The 22,190-nt window shown below is 43.1% G+C and overlaps 2 protein-coding genes across 7 annotated transcripts in view; one reads left to right on the forward strand and one right to left on the reverse strand.

The window, feature by feature from the left end:
* The first annotated feature begins 15,287 nt into the window (after positions 1 to 15,287).
* Positions 15,288 to 17,040, forward strand: phox2bb (paired like homeobox 2Bb). Its single transcript, XM_035161855.1, has 3 exons — positions 15,288 to 15,528; positions 16,191 to 16,378; positions 16,567 to 17,040. Exons 1-3 carry the CDS (start codon positions 15,288 to 15,290, stop codon positions 16,993 to 16,995), a joined length of 858 nt encoding a protein of 285 aa, XP_035017746.1. The 3' UTR covers positions 16,996 to 17,040.
* A 2,351-nt stretch (positions 17,041 to 19,391) lies between these two features.
* The window catches only part of LOC118112182 (LIM and calponin homology domains-containing protein 1), a 76,771-nt gene continuing 73,972 nt past the window's right edge, over positions 19,392 to 22,190 (reverse strand). For all 6 annotated transcript variants that reach the window (XM_047340556.1, XM_047340558.1, XM_047340559.1 and 3 more), the window contains one exon: positions 19,392 to 21,485. In XM_047340556.1, the coding sequence (XP_047196512.1) occupies positions 21,460 to 21,485 (26 nt within the window). In that variant the 3' untranslated portion in view covers positions 19,392 to 21,459. The remainder of the gene's footprint in view (positions 21,486 to 22,190) is intronic.

Below are 22,190 nucleotides of genomic sequence, written 5' to 3' on the forward strand. Positions count from 1 at the left end.
AATAAAATGTAGGGAAATCGAACTGACTGTTTGCTAAACTCCTCCAGTGAACGGAGATCGTCTGTCACCAGCCTGATGAGCAGCATAAACAATATGAGGTGTGGCGTCTTTTACTTTTTAGCTTTTTCGAAAAATAAAAGCAAATCAAGGACTGAACAGTCTTCTGGTTTTAAAGCATTAGCATGTGTGGCAAAGAATATAATCCTAGATAAATAATGCTCCACAGTCAGACCTGCTGTCAGTGCAGGGGGGTGGTCAGAATACTACATTACCCATGAGCCTCAGCTGGGGAACAAAATGCCATAGTCCCAGAAGTCATCCAAAATTGATCCAGGATCCAAATGTTAATCGGTTCCAGCAGCAGATTGTTGGTTTTCTGAATCTTTAGCATCTGCAAACCGACAATTTTAAACACGCTGATAGTTCTTCTTCCTGTAGTTTCTATGTAAAAAGGCATCATGATACAAATCACAGAACAAGATACAAAGACCTGACGTCTCAAATGGAAGAGTTTCATGTTAATTGTTAATTTGGTCCTTGAGAAGAATAAATGAGACTTGATGAGCCCATTATCACTAAATACAAGGTTTCTCTTTGTTTCAGAATGAGGGAGAATTTTGAATTTTTACCCAAATCTGAGTAGTTTGCAGTTATTTCAAACTACGATGTAGAAATGTGTTCACCTGTTTGTGTGGGACCTGGAGGCTGAGGATGCTCAGGCACGCTCAGGTTGGCAGCCTCCCTGCCTCCCTCGCTGGCCCTCCGACCATCCATCCGTCCAGCCGGCTCTCCTGAGTCACTTTTCATAATTATTGAATTACATTCCTGGCAACCCATTAAGCAGGACATTCTCTTCTTAACCACCTGCTCTTCCCCCCTCCTCCGCCCCATTTTACGCCATCAATCTTTCAGCGTTACCGGAGCCCCTAAAAGCTTTCTGACTGCTCTATAATGGGGGACAGCGCGGGGTCAGGGGGTGCTACAGGACTGTGTGCTCAGAAGCAGTGATGCCTCAGCATTCGGGTGGGGAGCCGGGGAGAAGGGACGGGCGGTGGTGTGAGGGGGCAGCAGGGGTCACTCTGTGTGGCCTGGCTGTAAGAGGTCACTGGCTGGACCTTTGGCTCCAAACTAGAGGGAGAGAACACGTTTGTATGTGTCATTATTTGACTGTGCGTGTGTGTGTGTGTGTGTGTGTGTGTGTGTGTTTGTGTGTGTGTGTGTGTGTGGAGCCTGTTCAGGTGCTTCACAAATAGAGCTCATGTTAGATCCTATAAATCTAACATGTCCAATACTTTAATTGTTTCTATAAAATGCAGTTATTTATACTCTTGTGATGAACCAACGTTTCCTCGGCCTCCCTGTGCTGATTTCCTACATTTCCCAGAATGCACATTTCACATCCTCCAAACACGATGACAACATCAAACACTCACACTACAAAGTCAAATCAGTAACTGATCTGGAGCATTTTATTGTTTTCTCAAGTGTTGTTTCGAGGAGCAGGAATACATTTTCCCTTTTCAGTTTTTAATCGAGCACGAACGAGACGTCCACAAAGTGCTCAGACAACTTTTAATTGGAACTAAATTAAACAACATTTAATGTAGTGAGAAAACACTGAAGATGATGTAATCAAGAGCTCGATACATTATTATATAATATAATGTGGAAGATAGTGGTAATATTATACAGTGGCAGTACATTGTGTTACATTGTGAAGCAGTAAAATGATAGAGAGGAAAAAGTCACTCCACTTTGCGTCGTCATGAGCAGAGGAGCATTAAGGAAGTTATGATTTTACCTCTCTGTGCATTTGTTTATTTGTTTTTCAGCATAATGTCGTACTGAACGGATTTCCACGTGCAATTCTTGATCATTTTAAATTGCACATCGGAAAACATCATTGGGTTTTATCACTTAGTTTTCATCATCCACGTGGTTTCCCTTAAATAGTATAAACTATAAATATAAATAGTAAATCTGATCTGATCTGTTTCTTTCATTGGATTATATAAGATTTAAATACACTGTAAATTCTGTGATCCTCTCTGGTTCCACACATTCTAAGATGCATCTCAATTTACAGTGTTTACAGGCAGAATGATAATATTATACTGTTCAGTGTAATCTTGGCATCATTAGACACGTTGAGACGCTGAACACATGAACACCAGCAACATTTTGACTCGCAGGGCATTCTGGTATTTTAATGCACGCTGCTCTTTTCATGTCCAGGAGGTTCCAGTCGAGTCAATGTTAAGTGAATAGTAAGGTCGGGTTTGACTTTACCCTGCTGCTGTATCGACCCGCCTGTCAATACGACTGCAGGGGAAATCTATAAAGCGGGTAAATGTTATCACAACATCCGTTTGTGGGCGTGCACGTTCACTCATGCACGTAAGGCTTTAAAGGGCTTGAATAATGTGCATTGTTGTTTACCATTCATCTCCTCTTACATGGCTGTGTGCTACAAATAGAGAATTGTCCAAGATGGAGAGTGACACAATATTCAGATGTTCCTTTGTTTATGTTTTCACAGCTGAAAGTCTGAATCGTGGTCCAAACCAAGGTTCCTGTGTTTGCTACATTCACAGGTATCTTTTTGGTTGAATGGAGAAAATGCATGAACCAGTTCTCTTTGTTTGTCGTTTAAACTTTATATCGTAGGAGGTGAAGACTGCAGCAATCCATCCGGCAACTGGTCTGACAGTCTGAGCAATCCAAACCAGTCGGACTACATTTATGTCTGGATCACGGTCCGAGAAGCCAGAGGGTCCGGATCCAACAAGATGGGTGTGGAAGTGTCCTAAAAAGCTGCAGAGTCGATCTCTGTGATCGCATCTCTACGAGTTTGAACCACTGGTCATGTACGACATGTGAATGAGCTGCAGGTCCTGACAAGTGTAGCTGAACAAATGCGTTCGAGGAGTAAACAGTATCAGTGCAGATGGAGGGCTCGTGCCTCACCTCACAGCATGCTGCTCATTACCCAACGCTCAGATCCCAACACATATTATTCACCTCTGACAGCTCGCTGTGCTGCATAAAACAAACACACACTTCCACACACATGCACACGCTAATCTGTGTGTGTCGCTGCACACACACTCGAGAACACGTGTACACGTAAAGTAACAGGCTGCTGTGAATACATACATACTTCACAGCTCCTCAAATCCCTTATAACCTACTGTATGGACACATAGAGCACTGCATACTAAAGTGACCTTGCAGAATATTCTTAAACATATGCTACAGACACACACACACACACACACACACTCAGTGAGCATATGAGTAATGAACAACCTTAATAACACCTCCAACTTTTCCTCTTCTTCTCTCTGCTGGCTGTTTAAATTCACATCCCCCTTTAACGTCGCTCTAATCTCATTACTGCCGGCTAATAGCTCTCCTTCTGCTCCTCCCAGACGCTCTGCCCAGACCTTGGATAACACACACACACACACACACACACACACACACACACACACACACACACACACACACACACACACACACACACACACAGACACACACACACGTTCAGAGTGTGCGTGCTGCTGCTGCAGAGGAGCTGCATCTGCAAAGTGTGGCCCAGGGAAAAGAGCTGAGAGGAAGCGAGAGAGGGTGAAGTTGGTGTGTGGTGTTTATATGCATGCGGGTGAATGTTTTTGTGGGCGAGGGGTGGGGGGGGAATGGGTGATGGTGGTGGATCAGCAGCCAACTCCACTCTCTCTCTCTTTCTCTTCCCTGCAATACCAGCGCCTCCCCCCCCTCCTCCCCTCGAGTGAATCTATAGGGAGGGAAGGCAGAGACAGGTGCATTTCTCCACAAATTGAGTTAGCCAAGACATGCCACATCCAATTGGGCCAAATTGATGTGAGAGTTTGTGATGTCTGCCGTGGGTATTACAGCAAAGGTCAGTGTGCCGAGACAATGACATCAATCTGGTCCACGTGGCCGAGCACTCGGGCCCCCGCCAGCCCCCTGATTCAGATGCAAACCTGCAAACAGAGTCAGGGGAAGGAGAGGGCGGACGAACGCCGGTTTGCAAACTGGTGGGCATTTTGTGATTGCTTTTGAATGGGAAGCGAAATCAAGAAGTCGACACACCCAGGTTGTTGCCTCTGAATGACACATGCAGCTGGTGTTGGTCAGTGAATACTAAAGAAATCCATGAAAACAGATGTTTGGATTGTAAAGCCCAAAAAGTGATCAAGGCTTCAAAAGGGCCTGGATACTGGGTTTACTGCGAAACTTCAAGAAACCAGTTGACAGAATGTTATTCTCCGTCTGTGATGTGGCTCCATCAGCAAACAACTTCAGTCAGTGGCTAAATTTCCCAAGTGGCAGCAAATCAAATCACATTTATGCAAAATACTTTTGACATCGAACATCAAAGTGTTGTATTTCCCTATAGCATTGCACGTTAGCATTCATGACGGCCATGTTGTGTGTCCTGAGAAATGATTGTTTATAAACTTTATCCCGCTGTACAGGTTTGTACGATTTGGAGCCCGCCCACACACATGCTCGACCCATTGTGAGCCAGTCTCAGCTGTCAATCATGACATGTCACCCCATCTCAAACTAAACTCACCAGAAACACGAACACTTGAACATCTTTGTGATAAGAACTACTACTACTACTTTGACTTTTTGACTCTGACCCATGTCCTATCCACTAACATGGAGGAGGCATGGTTTATCACCCACACTGCAGCCAGTCAACAGAGATAAGGTACTTTGGATTCACTTTATGATTTTAACGGGTTCTTTCTAGGTCCATTTCTCATTCTTCCACCACGTTTTGTGGAAATCCGTTCTGTAGATTTCATCAACCAACCAACCAACCAACCAACCAACCAACCAACCAACCAAACGCCCTGCTCAAAGGTGCCTGGACAGCAGATTCTAACTCTCCTCTTCCTTGGTTGTGGGACTACAACCATTCTTTACTAAATCACCAATAATAACATCAATAATAATCTACGTCTGTTTCTGCAGGTCATGACGTCCATACAACTACGAGTTCTACTCACACATCATTACTCGCTCCACTGGATGTTTACGCCACATCGTCTCGAGTCCACAATCTTACAAATTCTGCCGGCGTAATTTTCCCTCCGAACACACTCTGCCTGTCAATTTCAGGTCCAGCACGTGAGTGGCAGTGGTTTAAGGCTCCTCGGCCTCTACTCTCAGGAAATCCAATAGAAACTTCATCATGCTGTCACCTCTGCCGGGCCCTGCAAAGCCAGATCTAAGGGGTATGGCTTTCATCCCACCTCTATTCAGAGAGCCATTCTCTTTGATCACATTAGCGTTATTGCTCCTCTTACGGTTCCCTCCGTCTTCTCACTGCTACTCTATATCTGCCCAAGGCTATTGGTTTTTTATTCTGCGGCTTCAATCTGGACTTGGACCAGGCCGAGCTCGACCAGCTTACACTGACGTTAATTCATATAAAAGCTATATGAACAGCCCAGTTCGACTCCTTGCTTCACAGGCTCACTCAATCAACGGGACATAACTCTTGACGGAGAGTATTAAGAGGTAAATAAACAGCCATAATAATTTACGGATGAATGTAGCAATAACTACCGAGTGCTCCCGTGTGTTCAGGTTTGTTTGACCTGAAATTTACTTTAAGCAAACATCAAAACTTTGTTGATAAAAGGTGGATGTTTTTAAGTGAAGGGCTCCCTCCATCTCCCACAACCCACCGGTGGCAGAACCAGGGAAGCTGCTGCGCTGTTCACTTTCTTTTAATTTTAACTTTGTTTTTCACCAGGTGACAAATTTTACAATAAACTATCTGCAAATCACCGGTCGATTAAGGACAAGTCATCATCTGCTCGGGTTTTTCTGGAGCTCATGGGATCCACGAAGAAGGTTTCAATTCATCCGCGGTCACCAGAGTCCCAGACTGGAGATTTGTCTGAGAGGCAATTTACTGTCATTTGCTGGAGAGCACCGGCCTGATGCATAAACATCGTTCTTAATATGCCAATTCATCATCGGGCAGCCAGGGGGATTCTGGGTGTGTTCTGATCAAATTTGCACCCAGCGATGATGAGGGGCATGTTGGTTTTGCTGCAGAAAAGTGCAGATCCAGCTATTTGTCACGTCAGGCTCACACAGGGGAGGGAGGATACTCAGCATAGAAATACAAGCGATAGAAAAGAGGCGTACCTCAGCAACCTTGCGGTCTCCTTTTGTGCAGCTAAGACAGATGGAATAAATTTGCCGCCGTGCTGGTGACTATAAATCGGTCAACTACTTTAGTTAAGACTGAAATATCTCAACAACTAGAGAACAAAAACTATTTTACAAACATTAATGGTGACTAACTGTGGTGATCCCCTCACATTAGCCTCACCATGAGGATGTTGTTGAGCAGGGGCGTTGCAACAGGGTGGGCAAAGCAAGCAATTGCCTGAGGCCCCCGAGCTGAGAGGGGGGCCCCACAAAAATGGCTGATAATATTAGTCCACAGCAACGGCAATTGAGACAGTGAGAGCCCCATTAGAGCCACTAACGTTCTGCCAAAAGCTTGATAATGAGGGGGTGGTGTGAGGGGTTCAACAGATGTAGGGCCCCCCAGGTCCATTTTTCCTAGGGCCCCTAAAATCCCATGAAGAGCCCCTGGTTATAAGTGAAATGTCCCGTCAATCATTGGTGGTAAAGTCATTAATGTTATAAAGGTTCATATTAACTAACTATTTGTTAGTTTTGATTGTTATGACCAGATTTCTTTAACTATGTAAAACTATCAATCATATTTCACATCTGATCTGCCAACTTCTTCTGTCAGTGTTTGTGTTAAGAACCATATCTCACCCACTTGCTATTGGAACAGCTACGAATACTCGTGCTTTCCACTGTGGTCAGACAACACATCCTATGAACTGGGTATTTTCTCTCCTATACCTCCTTTACTTATCTAAACAATTAGACAGTGTTTGTCTCAGAAAAGTGGAAAATACAGACATGCTACAGCTGCAGGTCCTGATTTCATCCCATGAGTTTGTGCCTCTCATCCTAAAAAACAATAGATTTTTAAACCATTACAACTAGACAAATGTATAGATTAATTAATTACATATTTTCAGCCATGGTTTCATATTTGGTAACGTTTGGTTGTGTTTTTGGAAACCAGTGGAGCACAGAAATAAGATATATCGGCTTTAGATTCACAAACTACTGGTTTGGCCCAAACTATTTGGTATTTGTTAACAAGCAAAAGAAAGAAAAACATAGAAGATCAGTGACTTATCCTTCAGAATTTCTATCATTACTTTCCTTAGAAATTCAATATACTGCTGTTGAAAGTTATTGAAGCAACATATGGGTTTTCTAAGCCACAAGCAGCGCAGCTCAACAACACTTATTGAGAAAAACACCCATTATCTGTGTCCCGGCCAGTTCTCGACCCTCGTATTGATTTCAGTGGAACCATCGAATCTACGTCTTCCAGCTCTGCGGCGCAGCCTCATCCTTCAGCGCTCAGAGAGCTGCCTTCTGGGAACAGGAAGTGAATCAGAGTCGGCAGTGGACAGGCACACGCTGATGACTCCCATCTGGCTGTTCTTTAAGTATTCCATCCAATCAAATTAGGTTTGATTGATCAACAGGCGCTGCCATTGGACGGTGGTCATGGCGATATATAAATCACGCTGTGCCATCAAGGCTTCTCGGAGGGAGAGCAAGAGCATCCATGAAATCCAAGGAACCTGACTTCCTCCTGTGTGATGTTGATAATTTGAGGTTTTCTGTGATGGGAGTGACGATGGTTTTCAAACACGGATGTGATGCAACAAAACATAAAGAGATTCTTGGTATTAAGGTGGAGAGATCAGAAATCAGTCACCTGGTATCATCACATCAAACTCTGGATTATATCAGATGTTGTTGGGAAGTTTGTTTATCAGATAAAGAAACTTTTACATCTCGATCGTTCTTAATTAAAGGTCCACAGTCTTATCTGTCGATTAATCATTAATACTTTTCACTTAAATTCATTTCAACACCACATTTATCCTTTGTGTTTGATGAGCTGCACAATAAAAGCTCAAGATAATGATTCTATCAAACTATGTTGGGATTAATAACTTACTTTTTATTCTTGTAATCGGAAACAATTTGGTGCTTTTGCTAAATTATGTTGTACTGGGGATAAAATAAGATAAATAGTTTGTATATTTTACCTTCAAAGTTGGTTATTAATCTCTAAAATACAAGTAAATCCAAAGCAAAATATGATAAACGCTAGTATTAATTAAAACTGGAATAATAGTCTGGCTTCTCCTGTTTAGAAACACAACTGATCTCCAGTAACATTTACTCAAGTATAAGTACAATTATCAAGTATAGCAGCTACTGTAATTGAGTATTTCCATTTAATGTTACTTAATACTTTTACATCACTACATTTATTAAACAGTTATAGTCACTGTTTTCTTTGCAGATTCCCACCAGACATGATTACAACAACATTTTATCAGCGAATAACTTCTGACACAGCAGCAACGATAAGTACTTTACCTCTGTACTTTTACTTAAAGGTAAACGTTTGACTGCCAGACTTCACTGTGGTGTTGCTACTTTCTGCACTGCTGTCGCCCAATGGCAGGATTTTAACATGATTCTAGACAAAAGGGAAGGTCAAGCAAAAACACTTCATTTGATACAAGACCTAAATCAGTCTGACCTCAACGTGATAGAGTTCAATCCCTGCCGATTTGTGGTATATCTAAAGTATCTGTTTATATACTTACACGTATCTACTTTGGGCATTTAACTTTCTTTTTAAAGTGCTTTCATCGGAGGTGTTTTCAGTGATGGTTGGTTTGACTGGAGCCTGCAGCTGAGTGGATGTGGCTCTACTGGACGTTTGCTGATGTCAACAAACTCCACAAGAATCAATTAAGATAAAAACCTTGAAGTGGGACTATATCCTAACAGGTGAAACAGAACTACAGAGGTTATAGTGACGTAGACACCAGTTAGACACACAAACACCTGAGTGGAGTCGGTCAACCACAGCAACTCAGACGGTGCCTGGATGAACAATGGAGGCTTCAAGGCACTGAAGCTGATTCAAGGGATGTTGGTCCTCAGTGATTAAAGCTTTATTCTAATATTAAATCATCACAGTCAACATGCAGCCTAATCTCTCCCTGATAGATTGTTGTGTTTGTGTCTCCGCGGGTCCACGGGGTCTGTGAGTGTCCTGTTGTGCATCTAAGTGGATGTGAGGCCCTTGTTGTGACTCTTTTGACTATATGGAAATCATAATTCACACGGAGCCGCCTGATGGTTTATGCAGATGGGCGGCTGGGGGCTAAAATAAAAGAGTCTGATATGTACAAGTGCAGGACGCGTGTTCGGCCATAACACATGAAAAGAATATGAAATTTGGGGGCTGCGGAGGCGAGACAAATTAGCAGCTTTACAAAAGTGATAGCAGGTGTTTACATGTGGAATGTTTTGCATATTGTAATGTTGGAGTAGGAGAAGTGTTGGGGGTAATAAACATCACAATGCGTCGGACAATAATCAATACGACGCACAATGACCTTGACGTTTTATGATGGATTGGGAGACGTGGCCTACTGTAATTGCTGCAGCCCTCCCTCCTCCGTCCTTCTCTCCATCCTTCCCTCCTTTCACCCGGACGCCTCCTCTCTCCTCCTCTCTCCCTCTTTCTCTCTCTTGGACATTAAAAACCGCTCCATCATTCTCGATGCGCCGCCTTGTCGCCTGCCGCTCAGATGACCATTAATCGCTTAATTCCAGTAAACCTACGTGCGCACAAAGGGCCGCTGTCTGCCGCTTAATGCATGTGTGATTAAGCTTTTAGGGCCGACCACACGGCATTATTAGCCAGCAGGTCCTTGTATAGAGGGCCAAATGCCTTCAGGGGCCTGAGGACGGTGCTGGGGAGGGGGTGGATGTGGATGTGGATGTGGAGAGGGAGGCAGGGAGTGTGGGAGGGGGCCAAGTTAATGACACTGACCCTTCCCCAACAGCTATTCAATTCAACAATAATAACGGGTCACGCAGCTGATTTATGGAGCTGGGGCTAATAATTGTCAATTGCTAATGCCCGGGTGTGTGTGGGGGGGGGTGCGGGGGCGATGCCAGTGAAAATATGGTTTGACCCCCACATGGGGGGTGAAATGCAGGAGGGAAGAGAAAAAATTGACAGATGATGTAGTTTTATCCCCTTAAAGCTAAAACACAATGCAGGTTAGGAAACATGCAGCAGTAGAGTCAGTGTGTGTGTGTGTGTGTGTCCGTGTGTGTGTGTGTGTGTGTGTGTGTGTGTGTGTGTGTGTGTGTGTGTGTGTGTGTGTGTGTGTGTGTGTCCGCATGGCTGCGATAAATTAATAACAAACCAAACAATGTGTCGTGGAGAGGCGGATTCAATTACTAAGTTTATTTACAGGGGGAAATCTCATGAAGGCCATTGACCAACGTTAAGCAGCAGCGCGGGATGAAACGATGACAAGAGCCCCGATAAGAATTTAATTCCATCTCATTTCGGACGATTTTATGAATCAGATTCTTGAACACTGGCAAGAGATTTAATGATCACATCTTTGCGAAATCTTATTTCAGAAGCGGTCGATGGCATTTCTCTGCGTTAATGTCGACTTAGAGGTTGGAGTAATTTAGTAATTGATTCCTTGCCTTGGCTCGCGCTCGTGCCAAGGCCGCGTTCGAGGGTAATATGTTTCCTAATCTTATCCCCCGGAATAAGATTTTTATGTTAATCCGCTGGCTGCGCTCTCGGTCACTCGGGGAGCGCGGATAAAGGCGCGGAGGGGCCGGAGAGGCCGGAGAGACGAGGCGGGATCTGCAGGAACCGCAGGCTGCAGCATCTGGAAGAACAACAGGGCGAGTCACTGGGAGACAACAGGGAAGATTGAGACTTTAAATAACATTGAGAAGTAAATATTTACCTTATTTAACTGCGTGGGGAATAAATCTGTTATTTCCACATTTATAGGCGAAATTAAAAAAGGAGAAACTGACCAACACAGACTTTCCTCCACTTTCTTATCAGTGCTTCACCTTATTTGTCAGTTTAACATTTAAAATGAGCTGCAAACATGCAACCATTACATTTAAGTATAACATATAAACGCCATGTGTCACCAGCTGATCACCAGCACAAGACAGATCGGTGCCAGGGACAGAACAAAAAAAGACCCAACCAGCTTAAAACGCGTAAAAACACCAGTCTCCTTCCACACAGACTGAAACACTGACGTCTTTTGTGCTGCACGTTTTTTTTTTTTTTATTCCTCGCAGACACAGAGCGAAGGCACCAGCTTCTAATTGAATTTCGTCTCTTCTCCAGATGTCACTTTCCATCTGTGCGCTTGGAAACGCGATGCGCCTTTTTACGCACCGGCCTGGAACACCTTAAAGTCTGCTTTAGTTCCCCCAACATTCAGCTGTGATGACTTCAGAGATCTAACAACTGCAGCATCACACAGAGCAAATATAAAACACTGATTGGTTTGTTTCTGGATAAAAAAACGTGATGTCTCAGGTCTCGTTCCAACAGTTTTTACAGGTGAAATCTAGAAACCTCGCCTTCATCCATTCCTGCCAAATTAAGACATCACACTAAATCGTCACGGGAGCACCCCCCCTACCCCCACCCCCACCCCACCCCCAAAATGATTTGTTTTTTGATCTGCTGGCGAGCCCCTCCCCTGCAACACGCGGCCTTATTAATAACCGTTTTGATAAGCGTAGGATCTCCTCGGGCGGAGGAGTGAGACATTGTCGGTGCAGTGTGACAGCGGGACCCTCCCATCGCTCGCTCGCTCTTTATCCTCCTCTGTTTCTTTGCCTTTTCGGGGGAGTGGATCCATCCAATCCATCCAGAGACAATGGCATTTTGTTCCTCTTTTTGTCCCTCCTGTCGACCCGCATTCCTATATTGCTGAGCAACGATAGTGCGCACTAAATGGAGAGGAGTCGCTCCCGCACACCGGCTATTGTGCGGCACTTGCCGGGAGAATTTAGGGTCTTGCACACATCGCATTTCCCTGATTTATTTAAGTGAAGGCACATGGTTAAAGCTCTTCATTTGCCACATAATTGCGAATTAACTGCAGCTTCCCCTTCAATTAAAGGACCATTATGTTACTGTAAATCACTGGTTTTACGCAGCGCTCCAGTGCCACCAGGCCCATGTGCACGTAAACTGCCTGGACGTGTTGCATCTTGCACAAATATCTCAAACAAAAAGAAAGACAGTTGAATAAGAAACATATTTTATTGCAGCTCAGAGACGCGCCTGTCGGATTTAATATTCTCGCATCAGATTCTCCTCCCGTGGCTCCTCGGCCCACCCGAACCAGCTGAAATAATTAAAAGATGTTGAAACTATAAAAGAGGGGGCGTCTCAATAGCTGGTGGAGCATGGTGCGGGGACTATAGAGCGTCAGGATAAAGAGCGGCCTCAGTGAAAGAAACCGATGGCTAAAAGCTATAATTGTATTTGCCTCGGCGAAATATCAGAAAAGACTCCTCGTTTCTTTGAGCGTTATTAGATTAATTCCCAGAGATGGGTTCTTTTCTCGCTGCCAGACGCGTGGAGGGAGGACGGTGAACCATTTGGCTCTTTGGTTTCAATAATCAAATTAACCATTTGGTACAACTTTTGGGTCCCAGCTCGTGTGTGGAGAAAAAGGAGGGGGGTGGGGGGGAATAAAAAAAGAAAACATTTACATAATAGGAACCGGGTCGTCTCAAGAAAGAATTAACTTTTCCTTTTTTAGTCTGGTTGATCTGTGAGGAGACAATGTGAGAAAGAGAAGAGGCAGAAACACACTGCAGCACGTCAGCGATTGTGGAGGCAAAATAATTGATGGCGAATCTGCAGCGGGTCCTTGTGTGTTCTAACAGAGAACCTGGAGCTGCACCTCGAGGCCACATGCACGAAACGCCCGGTGCCCTATTCTGTGTTTGAGGATAAATTATAAAGCAAGTGGACATTTCATTAGATTACAGCCACATTTGAGTTTTGGAGATGAAAATTAAAACGTGAAACTGAGGTGAAAAGGAATATCTCAACTTTTCTAATAATAAGATTTTAAAACGAAATTGACCCTCACAAGCTTCTGTCAACATCATTCGTTTTTAACATATAAACTCTCAATTATAAGGAATAAATGTTTTATGTGTTTAAATGGGGATTTTTTTTTCTTTTTTAACTCCATCCTTCCTCAACTGTGATGAAAAATAAGATCAATACTGTGAAGGACAAATCAAATCAAAGCCAAAGAATCTATAACAACACTACAATAAATAAATCTAATAGGTTGCGAGACAAACGTTGATAATATCCAGAGTCCAAACCGATGTCAGTGTCAGGTATGATGAAGAAATCCTGAAGCAAACACACACACAGGGAGAATTAAAACTCAAGTCCCTGTAAGAAGATGAGGATTTTAGAGCCTGAGAAGAAGAAGAAGAAGAAGAAGAAGATGAAGATGAAGATGAAGAGCAGAACACAGATCAATCACTGAAACACAACCGGAGGTGAAGAAATTTAAAAATCAAACACTCATCGAATAAATCCAATTGCTGCGCCATCATTCAAGTTGCGCCTTTTCGCGTTTGGATAATTTGGAAGAAGAAGAAAAAGAAAAAAGCTTCAAACGAGGACTTGAACTCGGTCTCGGTGAAAAAAAAGCCCGAAACACAGAGAGTGTGTGCGCGCCATAGAAAACGCTTCACCTTATTACACAAACCGAATTAACCACTCAGCCAATATAGTGCAGCCTAAGAGGTCCGATGAAAGCCTCACCAGTTCGTTACTTTCATTACAAAGATGTTATTTGCCAAATAAACGAAATAATGAAAGTAATAAAGACAATTACAAACTCATTTGAATCATAAGAAGAAGAAAAACCCACAGTTTAGCAGAGGTGCAGGAGGAGATTCAGGAAAAAAAACCCTGAATGAAGCCAATAAATCTGTTTAATACTCTGCGTAAAAATGTCACAAGCAGGGTTTGAAAACCCACTGAGACACTTCCTGAGTTTCATTTGAGGTTTAGTTGCTGCACAGAAATTGCAATGTGCTCATTTAAATGTTTGAAATCCTAATTAAAGCAATAACAAGTCATTAGCGTGAGGTGAGATGAGACAAACAGAAATCAAGGGGGAAAGCGTGTGGCACTATATCGTTTTGGATGTGATTGGTGCGCATGAGGGGAAATGAACCCGGAGAAGCCGTTTCTCTGCACGTTCAGTGTTAAAATTATATTTCTGTCATAGGAGAAAAATGAAATAGTGACATGGAATAATTCACCCACATGCAGATTACGTGAGTGTTTCTGTGGTAGAAAACGAGCCTCGTGAACTTGATTGTGATGAAACTACATATTTTCTGCTACCAGTTCCCAACGAGTCCTCGTATGTGCTCGATGATCGTGCCCGTGTTCCGGCTGCACTCATCGGGGGGGGACCACAGTCAGGAGCCGCAGTGAAAAGCGCCGGAGCAGACGGACGGAGAGAGGAGGCACGAGGGGGGGAAAATACTCTGTGAAATCCTGCCCAAGGTATACGGTCGCTTAAAAGGCTTAAAAGCTTGGAGAAAATTGGATCAGGGAGAATCGTCACCCAACTTTCATTATTTCCAAGTGGTGTGATTGAATTAAAGGGCAAGATGGTGGTTGGAGAGGAGTGGGGCGGATGGGTAGAGGGATGGAGGGATGGAGAGGTGGAGGCGGTGGAGGGGTGCGTAATGGCGTGGTATTAAATTCTAATTAGAGATGCAGGGGATCAATGATAGGGAGGTTGGACAGCCCGGGCCCCCAGTGCCAGCCCAATAGACTGATGAGTTATTGTCATGTAAAAAAGCGCTAGCAATAAGACCAAACGCTTTGCTATTGTCCAAGCGGAAAGAGCCAAGTTTATTATGAGGACTATATGCTCTAGAGACCTCGGGCTAGGCGGCTCTTAGGGGGATTTTCATAAAACAGGGCTAGGTTCCTATAAAGGAGGCCAGTTTTGGAGCAGGCGCTGAGCAGTGAACATCTACCCACCGTCCAGCCTCCTCCAGTCCAAACCAAATCCTCTCTCCCCCAAACTCAGACCGCGCGTCCTGCTCGCTTTCATTTTTTATTATTTTTTTTGTTCCTTTCCAAACCCCAGGTTTTTTTTTGGGGAGGTGGGTGTTTTTTTCTCCGCCGTGTTTTTTTTGGGTTTCTCGGGGAAGTGCAGCTTTCTAACTCCACCGAGCCTTCTCAAATGTATAAAATGGAGTATTCTTACCTAAATTCCTCTGCCTACGAGTCATGTATGGCCGGGATGGACACGTCGAGCTTGGCATCGGCCTATGCGGACTTCAGCTCGTGCAGCCAGGCCAGTGGTTTTCAGTACAATCCCATCAGGACCACGTTCGGGGCCACCTCCGGCTGCCCGTCCCTCACGCCGGGGTCCTGCAGCCTGGGGACCCTGCGGGACCACCAGAGCAGCCCGTATGCCGCAGGTAAGCAGCGGCTCCGGAGCCACAACCCCGACGTATTATAGGACGCCTTGATTGCATTTGAAAATGGAAATGTGTTTAGTATTTACCAAACGAAATTTGCTTACACAAATGAAAGAATTTATCACGTTAGAAGCGATTGCAGGCAAGGGGTAATTCGGTTACCGGGTTATACTATCCCAGTCACACCCAAAACCGCCAACAGAATTATCGTAAGCTGCCAAAATGATAGGCATAATTTATTTACTTTGCGATGAGACATAAAGCTTCGAAAATAATTAGATAACCAAAGACTAAAGCTCATTATTGACACCGATTCGGAGTTACAGTAGCAGCGCGCGGGGCAGGATGGGAACATTATGACAAGTTCTCAAACTCGAGCCTCAATCTGAGCAGCAACAATTAGTTTAACATTACAATTAACCGCATCACGGGTCAGCGACGTTATCAATTCACAACTAATTCACCCGCAACCGCGCGCGTAACCGGATTCAAAGCTTCGCCTCAGCGTCCTTAACCGGATTTTATACAAAAATATCGAATTTGAATTTACTTCCATTTGACAACACACACACACACACACACACACACACACGCTCCTCTTACTGATAAGACCTCTGCTGTACTTCGCACGTCTGACGGTGACATTTCTTTTCTGTTCACAGTTCCATACAAACTGTTCACGGACCACGGAGGACTGAACGAGAAGAGGAAGCAGAGGCGCATCCGGACCACGTTCACCAGCGCCCAGCTGAAGGAGCTGGAGCGGGTGTTCGCGGAGACGCACTACCCGGACATCTACACCAGAGAGGAGCTCGCACTCAAAATCGACCTGACTGAAGCCAGAGTGCAGGTACACAGCCGCTTGTTCTCCAGTTACGCGCAATTACGCACAGTTACGCACGGGTGGATTTATTATGCAAACAATTTTTTTTTAACATTATCACTATTTTTTAACAGTTTCTAGTTAAGTTTAATGCTTTCACGTGATGCTTTAGTGTTTCCCATCAACAGTTGTTAAACCCTTTCTCAATTTTCCAGGTGTGGTTTCAAAACCGACGCGCCAAGTTCCGCAAGCAGGAGCGGGCAGCTGCAGCGGCCGTGGCGGCAGCCAAGAACAATTCTGGGAAGAAGTCCGACCCCAGAGACGAAGACATCAAAGACAACAAATCCACCGACCCGGACAGCACAGGAGGCCCCGGCCCGAACCCGCTGCCCACCTCCAACTGCGGCGGACCGAGCCCCACCGGCGTGCAGGTCAACACCAACGGGAACGGACAGGTGGACCAGGCGAAGACCTCCGTGTCCACCGGCATGGGGGTGACAGCACCGGGCCAAGGCTGGGCCACCGCCCCGGGGACCATCACCTCCATCCCGGACTCACTGGGCGGCCCGTTCGCCAGCGTACTGTCGTCTTTGCAAAGACAGAACGGAGCCAAAGCGACATTAGTAAAGACCAGCATGTTCTAATGAAGCTCTGTGGCGGCGGAGGGAGGAGGAGAAAACACAGAGCAGAGGGAGAGAGAAGTTTCCTCCTTCTCCGGAGACTGAAAAAGCAAATTGCTCGAGACTCAAACGGACAATAAAACGCAGTTAATTAAACAGAAGACGATGACAACTCCTGTTCTTTTATTTTGTTGCCTTGCACCGTTTCTTGTGGTCAGTCTAAACACTTTCGCTGTAAAAATATCCATCTTGGCAAGTCGTTTGTTTTTCTTGAAACAAGTCGGGTGGATTGTTTCCGGTCATATTTTAGGGCTGAATATCTAAAGACAATAAGAAAACAAGTGTTGTGTTGAGATGATTCATGCGAGACTCCATCGAACGTATTCCTCGTGTTTTTAAAGGAAGAAAAACAACAACAACAACACACACAGACACACACACATCTCAGAGTGAAGAGTGGATGACGAAGACTTGTTAAGGTGAATATTTGTGGCAGTGGCCCATGAGCAAACACCCGACGTCTGAATCGCGTCGTTCAAGTCACATCACAAGTCAAGAGTTCAACAGCTGCTTTGTTCGGCAGAGACGTTTAACAGGCTCCACGAGGACAGACCCACGAACCCTGACACGACAAATATCACACTGTGGAAGAACGACAGCTGAGTTTTCTTTTTCCTTTAAACTATCGATATAAACACAATTATTTCCTCGAGAGAACAAAAAAAAAAAGGCACAAACTACTGCAATGTTCGCCCCCGTGACAGGAAACCTGTATGTTTTGTGTGTCTTTCTACGGCAGTGTTTTTGTGGCTCAAATTGTATAGTGTGAATACGTATTACTGTCTCCTATAGTTGAACCATAGGCCATACTCCCTCGTAGATCGATCATACAGAGTCTTTTTCGATGTTTTACAAAGATTTCCCTTGGAAGAATTTATTTTGGGTATAAAAAAAAGGGGGGAATGGATGCAAACATTGTATTTATTTCTATATAATTTGCATGTTGTCTCTTTGTCTGATTTTACAATGAGTTCCCTCCCATTTTGTGAGCATTGTGTAACATGTTTTGTCCCGGATCTGAAAGTTATTTATATGTAGGTAATGAATGCTTATATTTAAGAAGGAAATATTTCTACATGTGCACATAGTTTTCCAGGTGTACCATTGAAATGGTTGTTGATGATAAAAAAAATAATAGTCCAAGTTCATTTGGTCATGTTTTTCTTTTTGACAAACAAACTATTATCATTTATCATTATTAGTGTTATAGAAATCAACTTGACACGATCTTTAAGTATAAAATTCTTAAGTATTTGTTAGAATTTTCTGTCTCATAAAAATTAGTTTATTTTGAAAAGGCCCAAGATTTCAGCACCACGGACAGCAACGCACTGTTTCTCAATTCATTCAGTTTTCTGGATTTATTTTTACAAACAGTTTGGATACAGTTTGTATTTAGATGAACAGAATATCACATATTTCAATTCATTTACAGTCAGTCCTCTAATGTAGAATTAAATTCAGAAAATGAAAAAACAAGAAAATGTCCCAATAATGGGGAATAATAAATAAAAACCAGCAGAAATTGTGACACCGGTGATCAGACATTTAAAAAAATATTTAAAAAAAGAAAGTGTGTTTTAAAAAGCCTGATGTTGGGTTGATAATATATTTTAGAATATATTGAATTCGTCAGGTTGTGTGCGACTGGAGATTCAACTCAAAGGAAACATATTTATGGATTTAACAAACATTCACCACTGAGGCGTTAGAACCAAAATATATTTAACCACCAGTTTGTGGATTGGAATCAACACATTACATGATTTTATGCAACGGAGGTTTGGCAATTTTTGCAAACATGGAGCAGCTGAAATTACAAATTCAGTCACACATTTTCCAGATAGTTAGAATGTTGCCCCCCCCTTTACTTTAATCTGAGCTTCACATTTACCTAAATCAGTCCTATTAATCGATTAATTTCCAACAACAATTTGATCAATCACACATAAATCATATCTGGCAGAATCTAAAATAACTACAGTTACTTCTTCATTAAACAAAACACCAAACCCAAAAAATAGAATAGTAAAGTAAATTTTTTTTATTTTTGGTGTAGTGTTTATTCATTGTTGGATTTGTTTAGTCTGTTATTAGAGCAGAGATTCGTGCGGCTGTTTTTCCTTCATCTCAGGTTTCCAGCCTCAACAGGCACCTGGTTAATAACAAGTTTAAATTAGAGAAAAAGAAACTCAGGTTTGCAAAAAGAGACGTTAGTTTGTGTTTTTCATGTTTCACAGCCAGCGGCAGGAATTCATCTGCAGGATTAATCTGTACAAGTATATAAGCAGTTATGTTCGACAAAAATATCTGGTATTTATTCAAGGATCGCTTCAAAATTAAAAGACGAAGGCACGTGGTTTAAAATTTATAACATTTTATTTATAAACATACAGTATGCTATAAATGCCGTTGCATTTAAACATCAAATGAATCTATATTTCAGATAGTGTTCAGGTGAATATTACAATAAATACAGAACAGACGTTAAAGGTTTCCATTTCCCAGCTATCCCGTCAAAGAAGACCGTCTGAATGTAGAGCCTCCGTCTCAAAGATCCTGCTATAAGAGACTCAGCCGAGATTTACTCATCAACTAAATGAGGATAAAAAAAGAAAATACACAATCGGAACAGAAGCTTAAAAATACTGTAGATCAGAGAGATGAACCCGGAGAAGCGTGGCTATAGATGGAGGAGGAGGAGGAGGAGGAGGAGGAGGAGGAGGAGGAGGAGGAAGAGGAGGCTGCTAGTTTGCCTTCATACAGCAAATCATTTGGTTTTAGGCTTAAACGTGCATTTTATTTAAAAAAAACATCCACAATACACGACCGAGCTCTTCTCATACAAGTTCATAAAAAGAAAAGAAGCAACTGACTTGAAGTTTTTTCCAGCTGGCGGCACAGATCTTTAGTTTTCATCCAACCAAATATTGCACAGGTGCAACTGCTGCTGCTGGTGTGTGTGTGTGTGTGTGTGTGTGTGTGTGTGTGTGTGTGTGTTCATCTTACGTCGGCGGTTTTTTACGAGATGTAACATGTACTGGTGACTTTTTTTTTTTTTTTCTTATTTTATAAATGAATCCTACCACTGAGCAATTATCAAAATTACCTCAATTAATAGCATACAGGAGTCTAAATGGTTCTAGAGTCAAACATTCAAAATAAAATCAATGGTTTCCCCTGCAGTAGATAGATATATATATATTTATATATATACACTCTACAGGTATATTCTTCCAGATAGACAACAGACGTCCTTTCTTTGCATTGGGTTCGTCACTGCAAATCACAATAACAGGAATAACAGGGGAGCGATGTGAGAATAAAAAAAGTTCTGCAGTAAAGCGCGACGTGAGGGAGGGCTGCGGGTTTTAAGAGTTTAAATTTGGCCAAATCCCTCCCTACACCCCAGGTGTTTGTTTGTCTTCGTCCTGCGTCACCTTTGCTTTCTTAAGGCACATTAAAGTCCTGACTTCTCCTGACCCGAGCAACAACCTCCTGCGGCCCAGCAGCTGCTGTTGCCCCGATGATGACCTACATCCATAATATGTGTTTATATCAGAGGGTGTTTTCTTTTCCCCGAGCACAGACGAAGGGACGTGGGATCACTGTTTGGGCCAAAGGATCAAAAAAACAACCAGAAACTCACTACGGTGGATACAGAGGATTTATACTGACCTTCATTTCACTTTCTAAGTGAAGCTTGTAAAACCTTGTTGTTGTGGTCGTGTAGTTTTGCTGCAGGGACGTGAAATTATTAAAACTAATTCAGATCCAGCCTGTTGTGAGAAATTAAGAAGTCAGATCTGAGCTGCCTCATTTTTCAAATCCTGGGTTTTTCTGATTCTTATCAAATCTAATTATGAAAATAATCTTTCTTAAATGATGACATTAAACTAAACGATATACTGCATTTCCATCATATGGAACCGAAAGCGGAATATTAACATTATTTTTCCATCCAGAAAAGAATAGAATCTGATTCTACTTCTTGATTCAAACACCCATTTTTCTCTTTGTGTGCTCACTCTTGACAGTGAAGGACGTCGACTGTGTTCAGAGCGAATCTGTAATCTGCATCTTGTGTTTTTCTTTTCAACATGGCCGCCGCCACCCCCGAGCCGTCTCCCTCTCTCTCGCCGCATGATGGAACGGAGTCCGTGGTGGTTGCGTGGACCAATCAAATCCAGATTTCACTCACGTATCAGATGACATAAACACGATGAATATATTTATATATATATTTTTTTGTCATTGTCTGACTGTCCCCAGATCCCCAGTCGGCCCCACATGATGAATCTTCATTGGTTATTGAGCTGCAGAGGATGCAGAGACCCGGCCACACGCTGAAGGACATGATTTGCAGATAATCGGGTTAAAGCAGGGAAGGGGCTTCTTCTCTGAACCTTGTGCTTCTTCTGCCGGGCGTCACAACGTGGTCGGCTGTCCGGCCGCTTGAAAGGAGAAAAGACACAGAGAGGGAAGAAGAAGAACATTTTTACAAATCACGGTTTCTTTTCCTGGGATTTTAAGGTCGAGGCAGGAAAAAAAACTCATAATGAGTCAAGAGTCTTTTGATTGAATCTCTTGATTTGATTCTGTGGTTTCTCTGATCCCTCGGATGATATCCGCTGCTCAGAGGTTATTTAAACATGAGCGACTTTTCCTTTTTTTTTTTGCACAGTCAAGGTGAAAGGGATGGAAAGTTACAATCATCCTCTCTCCGCCGCAGCATCACCAGTTTCTCTCCACATCCATCCCTCCGTTCAGCGCAGCGCCACGGTGTCTGACACTTCTTCATTAAAGCTGCAGGTGAAGATTTTTATATTAAAAATCCCCCCTCGTATTATCAGCCTCACAGCAGGACGGCAATAAAGGATTAAAACCTTTGAAATGCACCTCGAATGTATTAATCATGAAATAGTGTCGTGTTTACTTTGAAAACAATAAATCAAACACAGTCACTTTCTCTTCCTGGTTCACGATCGCTGTGTTTACTGCTTTGTTGAAAAATGCATGTATTCATCTTTTTGTCCCCGATTCTTGAGAATGTTTATGAACCTTATGTAACAGGAGATTGTTCGTTTATTTCTGGTCGTGTTTCGTTGTTGACTGTGGTTGATATTTTTGGTAATCTGCTGACAGAACACGACCATATT

The sequence above is a fragment of the Hippoglossus stenolepis genome, chromosome 7, assembly GCF_022539355.2.
Source record: "Hippoglossus stenolepis isolate QCI-W04-F060 chromosome 7, HSTE1.2, whole genome shotgun sequence".
Taxonomy (NCBI): domain Eukaryota; kingdom Metazoa; phylum Chordata; class Actinopteri; order Pleuronectiformes; family Pleuronectidae; genus Hippoglossus; species Hippoglossus stenolepis.